The following is a 9,692-nucleotide window of genomic DNA, read 5'->3' as shown; positions in this document are numbered from 1 at the left end:
CTTCCTCATGGTAGGCATCAGAATCATCCACGCGCGCACACCTTTCTTGCCTTCTAGCATTAGGGTCTCTTTGGGGATGCTCCTCACACAAAGAAGCAATAACAGCATCTTGCCTATCCATCTGACCCCGAATATTATTAAACACCACGTTCATGCGCTCAAACTGTTGTTGCATAGCCTGCAACATGAGGGATGACTCCTCCCTTCCTTCCCTATTTGATGTTTCATCCCTGGAAGACATATTTTTAAAACTACAAAGAGATATTAGAAATAATTCCTCACAACACTCCCTCACGTGTTTGCACTCAAATTATGTCACTCACACTCGTGTTTCACTCTTAAATTGACTTTTTCCCGATATTAGTCTCACACTCTCTTGCCTTTTTCCACTCGTAGCTTCTCATTTTCAGTTCTACTTAAACTAATAAACTTGATCAAAAAATTCAACTTGTAGTATTTAAACTAATACCAATGGCAAGAAAATATGACAGAAACACTAAAGCAAAGGAAGAGGATAAAAGAAAATAGTATTTTGGTCTGAGTGAATTGAAACTACAAACAATATATATATAAATATATATATATATATATATATATATATATATTTTTTTTTTTTTGTTTTTTGTTTTTTTTGGAAGTCTTTTCTTTTTTCACTTTTTTTTTTTTGGGAGCTTGGTGCACGATTTTAACCTAGTGCACGTCACAAAATAAGAACAAGGAATAAAGAACACAAAAGGAACAAGATAGGATGATAATAGGAAACAAAAGATAAAGGGATAGAAAACTGATTTTAGAACCTGTGCTTTGATACCAAATGATGCGAACCTCAATCGACACGCTTTGAGACCCAACAAAAATATTGAAATACTTGCCCAAGAAAGCTCAAATTTAGATTTTTGATAGAAACCCTGACCCAACGTTTATAATTGAAACGCGAACCAAAGGTATAACACCTTGACCCAATGATTATAATTGAATCACGAATCAAAAGTATAAAGTTTGAACGCCACAAGGAAGAATCCCTTATAAGTTCACAGTTCTTGAAGAACCAAAAGAAAAGCAAAGCCTCACCTTTTCTGATTTTTATTCAATAATTATCTCCTCTATTACAATGAGTGCATGCTTTTTATAAGACATGACTGAAAATAGAAAATCTAAATACGTACTAAATAATAAAACCCTAAATAAAAGTTGATTTGGTCTAAAATTAGCTAATCCAAAATAGGAAAATAGCTAAAAAAACGTTCTAAATAATAAAAGCCTAAAATTAAGGTAGATCTGGTCCAAAATTAGAAGCTCCAGAATAGGAAAAATATCTATTGACTGATATGAAGCTGGAAAATCAATCAGCCATTAATCCAAGCCATAAATCAAGCCCAATTAAGCCAAATCAGCCTTTAATAGCTAGAATTAAATTTATTACGCCTTCATCTTTCTTTGGGCCCAGCTTGGAATGTCCTGCGTTTGAATTAGTCCAAATCTCTTGAATCAGCCCATTAAGTGCTTCTTTGATCTTCTTAGATTTTGCTTTAGTAATAGGCCCAACTGGAACATGCAATGGATCCTTGAATGCTTGTTGATTCTCATCACCTTACTTCTCAATTCTCACCTAATCATTAGCAATAATAATGTAAACTCAACCTTAAGGTAAACAAAAAGACATAAATAACAAATTGAAACAATCTTTCATTTCTCTCCTTTTTCTTTAAAGTATTCTTTAAAGTATCTTCAAAGTTCTTGATCAGGAAAACTATAATAACCTTCTTCACATTCACTACTGTATGTGAAATCTGATATCTTGTTGAAAGAGCTGCCTCCACATTCGGTCTACTGGCACACGGTAAGACCAAAATATCAATAATATATTGATATTACAATCAAAGATTGACTCATTAGAAGCATAAAAAAAACAACCTTGGAATAAGAATATACTCTGAAGCATGTGTTTGGATGAAGAAATGGTTAAATACAAAAATTAGTTAGTTAAAGAGTTTCCCTATCACATACCATTTTAAGCTTACATTCAAATAGCATATAGAACCAATAAAAGCAGCACATGTTATTTCATAAGTAATCAAGTAAGGGCTACAACAATAAAGAACCAAAAATAATGGAATTCCATTGAGTCGAACATGTAGCATGACTCATTAAAGTATAAAGGATGAAATAATATTAGAAGAGTTAATGAAGCAAAAATTATCACATTGCATTCTTATATGAGCAAATGCCATTGTATTTATTTATTTAATTTTATAGCTAAAAATAAATGATACGAGACTAGTGCATGAAAGTAGACACAAAGAATTACAAATGGAAAAATGTGGATTGACTAAATACAAAAGAGCAGTCATAAAGAGAAGAGAACTAATGAAGGATGCTTGGTTGGTTGCAACTAAGTGTTGGAAGTACACAGATTTCTTTCCCTCCATATATATATAGTCCATAACCATAAATATAAAGGACCTTGCTCCGCCACCCACATAATAATAATCCTAAGGCTGAATGTATCTAACTCCACAACTCAAATGCCACACAACACGACACGACACGTGAGGTGATTGATTTAGATCTGAAGATGTGAAAATCTAAATGCTGTAGTTATAAATATTTGAAGTTTTATTTTAAGATATTATTTTTCAATGTAAAAGCAAACAAAACAATTGATAAAAAGTTACATCGAGTTCAGAATCTTACGTCCCATACCAATTACCAAGCAAGTAGACTATTATCGGGAAAAGACAGAAGAAAATTGAGAAACCAAAGAAAAGAAGATCGAGTCAAAGCTTTTTCTTTAATCATAGGTGAGTTCTACCCAATTATATAAACAAAATCCAAAAAATTTCTAGGCCGATATTTGGTATGACTAATAAGATATATTAAAAATTGAACTTGGAGCAAAGCCAAAGCCAAAGCCGAAGCCCAACAACATAGTGATTGGAAGTGAAGGGGCAAAATTTAGCATGATGGACTTTCACCACATTGGGCCTGACGGATCCAAGCCCATGGTCCGGCAATAGTTGAGCCCAGGGCCTAGAGTGATTCCAGATTCTTGTTGCACACGTAGAGTCTCCAAGGAAATCAGAAACTTAGCGCAAAGAGCATTCCGGAAGATACACGCATTAATGGAAAATCCACTTTACAAGGAAATGTCTTGTCCATAACGTTTGGGATTACTCAAGAGGATTCCTATAAGGAAAAGACTTCTACATCAAGGAGGAGAGGTCAACCTACTACTATAAAAGCCCCAATACCCTTACAAATTAAGGTACGCATGATTTACCCTCTCTAGTACTCTAGAGTTGAGAATAATATTAACTTGACTGTCGGAGGGTATTTGGTCGACACCACACCGGTGCCCTCAGCGAGATCACTTCTTTCTTCTTGCAGGTTGTTAGTTTAAGCGAGTGTGGATCGTGTAACTCACTGGTGATTTTACGACATCATTAGTTGGCGTCGTCTGTGGGAACACGTACGCGTTTAAGGCACGTTATCGCTTCCCAGACAAAAGAGTTACATGGTGCTCACTCGCTCAATGGCGACCACTAACGACGTTCAAGAAGAAGAACCCCCCACGACTGCACTTGGGAAGCAGGTTAAGACGCTTGCCACAGCCGTAGAGCATCTCACCAAACAAACCGCGACCTGGAGGAGCAGCTAAACCAGAAAAACACAGCACCAAATAACCAAGGAGCGGATCAAGAAGGAACCAGCGCTGAAAGGAGGAATCAAGAGGGACCACAGGCCAACAACGCCCTAAGCAAACTAGAGCGACAACACACGAGCCTTCCCTCTCTTGCGGATACGGCTCCGCCATCTATTGTTGTGGAGATGCAGGTGATAAAGGAATAGATGGAAGTTATGATGAACGCTCTCAAGGGACGGGTGTCCAGTGACCTTGATGACCTTGTCAACCGGACTGACTCGCCATTCACCACCGCCGTCAACTCCTTCCCCCTGCCGAGTAAGTTCCGCGTGCCACATATGGATAGTTATGATGGGGTCAAGGACCCTTTAGACCACCTAGAGACCTTTAAGACCTTAATGCACCTTCAAAGAGTAGCAGGCGCAATTATGTGTAGGGCCTTCCCTACAACGCTAAAGGGTGCGGCAAGGATTTGGTTTAGCAGGCTAGCACCCAACTCCATCAGCACCTTCAAGGAGCTAAGCGCTCAATTTACTGCGCACTTCATCGGGGGACATCGGTACAAGAAGTCTACGGCTTGCTTAATGAATATCAAGCAGCAAGAGGAGGAAACGTTGAGGGCCTACATATCCTGCTTCAATAAGGAGGCGCTCTCGATCGACGAAGCTGACGACAAGATACTTGTAGCGGCATTCACGAATGGGCTGAAGGGGAGTAAGTTTTTGTTCTCCCTGTACAAAAATGACCCGAAGACAATGTTAGAGGTGCTTTACAGGGCCACCAAGTATATCAACGCTGAAGACGCGCTGGGCCCGAGAAGAGAGGCCCAAGAAAAGAGAAAGGCAAGAAGACACCCGACAGGACCGGGGCTGGAAGAAAGGAAGAGTAGGAGACCGAAGGGAGGAGAGACGTCCTAAGCCCATGGGGGGAAGATTCACAAGCTTCACCCCATTGACCGCCCCAATAGATTAAGTCCTAATGCAAATCAAGGACAAGGGGGCTTTGACATTCCCTGGAAAGCTGAAGAGTGATCCCAACAAATGATCTAGGGATAAATATTGCCGCTTCCACCATGACCATGATCATGACACAACCGATTGCTACGACTTGAAGCAGCAGATTGAAACCCTTATCAGACAAGGAAAATTGCAAAAGTTCGTCAGCAAGGAGAGAACATATCCACCCCAACAAGAATAGCACCCTCGACGAGAGAACGAGCGACCAAGAGCCCCTATAGGGGACATAAGGATGATAGTCGGAGGAACAGCTGCAGCCGGGTCTTCAAAAAAGGCTCGCAAAACTTACCTCAGGATGGTACAAAGTGTTCAGCTGATGGGTACCGTGCCGAAGATAGCAAGAAGAGAAGGCCCCATTATCAGGTTCTCAGAAGAAGATGCGCGATGCCTACACCATCCACATGACGATGCGCTCGTTGTCAGCATGCGGGTAGGAGACTACAACATGCACCGGGTGTTGGTCGACAACAGCAGCTCAGCAGATATCCTATATTATCTGGCGTTCCAACAAATGAGGATTGATAAGGAGCGATTAATTCTGACAAACACCCCACTCGTTGGCTTCGAAGGAAGCCGGGTATTCCCCTTGGGCGTGGTCACATTATCCGTGATGGTAGGCGATTACCCCCAACAGATCACCAAGGACGTAACGTTCCTAGTGGTCGATTGCTCCTCGGACGACCCACGCTTAACTTGTGGAAGGCGGTAACTTCAACTTACCACCTGATGATCAAATTCCCTACCGATTATGGAGTGGGAGAGCTGTGCGGAAGTCAAATGGCCACGCGAGAATGTTATTTAGCCATGATGGAGATGGAAGATCAGGTCCAGGCCTTGAACATAGAAGAGCACCGAACGGTGATGGAGCCGATAGAGAAACTAGAGGAGATAACTCTTGACAGCTCAAATCTTGACCGAACAACCAAGATCGGAATGCTCGCTGACCCCGCAATTCGTCGAGAGATCATAACTTTTCTCAGGAGTAATCGAGACGTATTCGCTTGGAGTCATGACGACATGCCAGGAATAGACCCTTTGGTCATGGTACACAGGTTGAATGTATCGCCCTCCTTTTCACCCATCCGATAGAAGAAGAGAGTGTTTGCCCTGGAACGAGATCAAGCTATAGCGGAAGAAGTCCGCAAACTACAGGAGGCAAGCTTCATCAGGGAAGTCTACTACCCCGATTGGCTGGCGAACGTGGTAATGGTTAAAAAAGCGAGCGGGAAGTGGCGAATGTGCGTGGACTTCACCGATCTTAACAAAGCGTGCCCGAAAGATAGCTATCCCCTCCCAAGGGTGGACGTCCTAATAGACTCAACGGCTCGACACCAGCTGCTAAGCTTCATGGACGCTTTCTCAGGTTACAACCAAGTTCGAATGCACGAAGCTGATAAGGAGAAAACTTCGTTCGTGACCAGTCAAGGCCTCTTCTGCTACAAAGTAATGCCCTTCGGCCTGAAGAACGTGGGCGCAACGTACCAGAGGCTAATGAACAAGATGTTCGCACAGCAAATCGGGAGAAATGTCCAAGTCTATGTCGATGACATGCTAGTAAAGAGCCGAAGGGAGGAAGATCACCTGGAAGACCTTAGAGAAACATTTAGCACACTTCGCTCCTACAACATGAAGCTCAATCCGAGAAAGTGTGCTTTCGGGGTGACGGTGAGAAAATTCCTAGGATTCATGGTATCTCAAAGGGGGATTGAGGCCAACCCGGACAAGATCCGAGCCATAGTGAAGATAGCTCCCCCGAGAAATGTGAAGGAGGTACAAAGCCTCAACGTCAAAATAGCGGCATTGAATAGATTTGTGTCGAGAGCCACAGACAAGTGCTTACCCTTCTTTCGCACGTTAAAGAAGTCTTTCGAGTGGACGATCGAGTGTCAGTGAGCATTTGAGGAATTGAAAGCCTATCTATCTTCCCCACTATTGCTGAGTCCCTCGTAACCAGGTGAAGAGCTTTTCCTTTACCTGGTGTCTCCTCTGCTGCAGTCAGTGCGGCCTTGATCAGAGAAGAGGATAAGGTGCAGAAGCCCGTATACTACGCCAGCCGGGCACTTCGCGGTGTCGAAGAAAGATACCCACCAATGGAGAAACTTGCCTTTGCATTAGTCACGGCAGCTCGCAAGCTCAAGCCATACTTTCAAGTCCATATGATGAACGTCATGACCGACAAGCCCTTGTGACGAGCGATGAGCAATCCTGAAGCTGCAAGTCGACTGACGTTGTAGGCTATAGAGCTGAGCGAGTTTGATATCAAGTACCAACCACGGACCGCCATCAAAGGATAGATCGTAGCCGATTTCATAGCAAAATTCACTCATGACGAAGACAAGGGGGCAGAAGAGTCCCCTCATTGGAGTATATATACTGACGGATCATCCAATAGACGAGCCGGGGGGGGGGGGGGCCGACATCATACTGCTGTCACCCGAAGGAGATAGGTTTGAATGTATGGTTCATCTTGACTTCCCCACCACCAATAATGAAGCAGAGTACGAAGCATTAATAGCAGGCCTTGACCTCGCCAAAGCTGCAGGAGCCGCGAGCGTAGTCATTTACTGCGACTCTCAAGTTGTAGCTAATTAAATGAATGGAGACTATGAATGCAAGGGCGAAAGGATGAAGAGATACCTTGATCAAGTAAGGGCAAAAGTTGACAACCTAGAGGCCAAAATCATCCAAATCCCCAGAGGAGAAAATGAGCACGCCGACTATCTCGCCAAGACCGCTTCAGCAGAGAATATGATAACCCCTGGTAATGTACTCTCTTTTGTTCAGCTTTCTCCACTAATAGATTCAGGTAACATGCAGGAGATAGGCTCCGAAAGCACCTGGACCACACTGTAAGTTTCATACTTAAAAACGGGGTCTTACCAGACGGGAAGGAGGCAGCAAGGAAGATGAAGGTCCAGGCGGCAAGGTTCGTCTTGATAAAAGACATCCTGTATAAAAGAGGTTTCTCTCGACCATACCTAAGTTGTTTATGCCAAGAGGAAGCAGATTACGTGATGAGAGAAGTACACGAGGGTATCTGCGGAAACCACTTGGGCACACGATCACTTGTACACAAGTTGATCCGAGCAGGATACTACTGGCCTACAATGATGAAGGATGCGCAAGCCTATGTCTAGTCCTGCGACAAATGCCAAAGGTTCAGCAATTTCGTCAGGCAGCCGTCCGAAGAACTGGCACCTATGACGGCATCCTGGTTGGTTGCACAATGGGGACTTGATATCATGGGCCCATTCCTGACGGTGATCTGACAGCTGAAATTCTTGGTAGTAGGCATAGACTACTTCACTAAGTGGGTCGAGGCGGAAGCCTTAGCCACCATCACGGAGAAAAACATCCGGAGTTTAGTCTGGAGAAATATCATATGCAGGTACGGGATACCCAGAGTACTAGTCTCTGACAACGGTAAGCAATTTGACAACAGCGCATTCAGAGACTTCTACTCGAAGCTAGGGATCAAGAATCACTACTCGTCACCCGCACACCCACAAGCGAACGGGCAAGTCGAAGTCACGAACCGATCCTTGCTCAAGATAATCAAGACCCGTCTCGAGGGGGTAAAGGGTATCTGGCCGGACGAACTACCAAGCGTCCTATGGGCATACCGGACCACAGCGAGAACACCCACTAGAGAAACACCGTTTCGACTTGCATATGGAACCGAAGCTGTCATCCCTGCAGAAGTGGGACTCACGAGCTACCGGGTGGAGAGCTACGATGAAGATAAGAACAAAGAGGCTATACGCCTCCAGCTCGACCTAGTGGATGAAGTCAGAGTGGCAGCAGAGCAAAGGTTAGTGCGTTATCAGAATCTCATGGCAAAACACTACAACAACAAAGTAAGGCATAGGGACTTCCAGGTCGGGGATCTTGTACTACGGAAAGTAATGGGTGCCGCTAGAGATCCTTCACAAGGAAAACTCGGCCCCAACTGGGAAGGACCCTACAGGATCGTATCATGGCAAAGGGAGGGGACCTACCACCTCGAAACAATGGACGGACAAAAGTTGCAGCACCCTTGGAACACGGAGCATCTACGGAAATACTACCAGTAGAGAGAATATGAAAAACCAGCGATTTCCCTGTTTATTTTATTTTTAGCTATAATTTACTAGTTTTTCTTTGACTTTGCTACAATCTTTTTGTGCCTTTTTAAGCCCAGGGGGGCAGGTACTTTTTCTACAAACACATTTTCTTTAAAGAGGAATATTCAAACACAGCTTTGATTTTCCACATGGATTTTTATTATGGATGGATATGCTACACAAAGTAGACAGACATGCAACAAAGTCCACAAGGTGGACGGATCACCCAAAGGGTGAAATAATTTACAAAGTCCACAAGGTGGACGGATCACCCTAAGGGTGAAATAACTTACAACGTCCACAAAGTGGACGGACCACCCAAAGGGTGAAGACTATTTACAAAGTCCACAAAGTGGACGGATCACCCAAAGGGTGAAATAATTTACAAAGTCCACAAAGTGGATGGACCACCCAAAGGGTGAAGACTATTTACAATGTCCACAAAGTAGACGGATCACCCAAAGGGTGAAATAATTTACGAAGTCCACAAAGTGGACGGACCACCCAAAGGGTGAAATAAATTACAAAGTCCACAAAGTGGACGGATCACCCAAATGGTGAAATAAATTACAAAGTCCACAAAGTGGACGGATCACCCAAAGGGAAAAAATAATTTAAAGTCCATAAAGTGGACGGATCACCCAAGGGTGAAAATAATTGAAGTCCACAAAGTGGATGGATCGCACATAGGCTGGAAATACTCGTGTTCTGCAAAATAGACGGATAAAAAGAATACATGGGTACAACTAGACGGATACCAGACCGTCAACACCTTTATACAAAAATTACAAAGACGGGTACTTACTCAATCTCTCCTTTCTAAAGAGGACGGATATTTATGCAAGTTTCAAACAAAAAGAATTAGCAAGCATAAAATTGTAAGATAATGCATTAATAACGGATAAAACCCCCAGGGGGCAATTGTTTAAT

General features: G+C 43.1%; 1 protein-coding gene across 1 annotated transcript; it reads left to right on the top strand.

Moving 5' to 3' along the window:
* The first annotated feature begins 3,849 nt into the window (after positions 1–3,849).
* On the top strand, positions 3,850–4,560 carry LOC126703963 (uncharacterized). Its single transcript, XM_050403012.1, has one exon. It carries the CDS (start codon positions 3,850–3,852, stop codon positions 4,558–4,560), a length of 711 nt encoding a protein of 236 aa, XP_050258969.1.
* Positions 4,561–9,692: the final 5,132 nt, after the last annotated feature.

Source organism: Quercus robur, chromosome 10 (assembly GCF_932294415.1).
Source record: "Quercus robur chromosome 10, dhQueRobu3.1, whole genome shotgun sequence".
Lineage (NCBI taxonomy): Eukaryota > Viridiplantae > Streptophyta > Magnoliopsida > Fagales > Fagaceae > Quercus > Quercus robur.
This window is presented reverse-complemented; position numbering and strand designations above follow the sequence as displayed.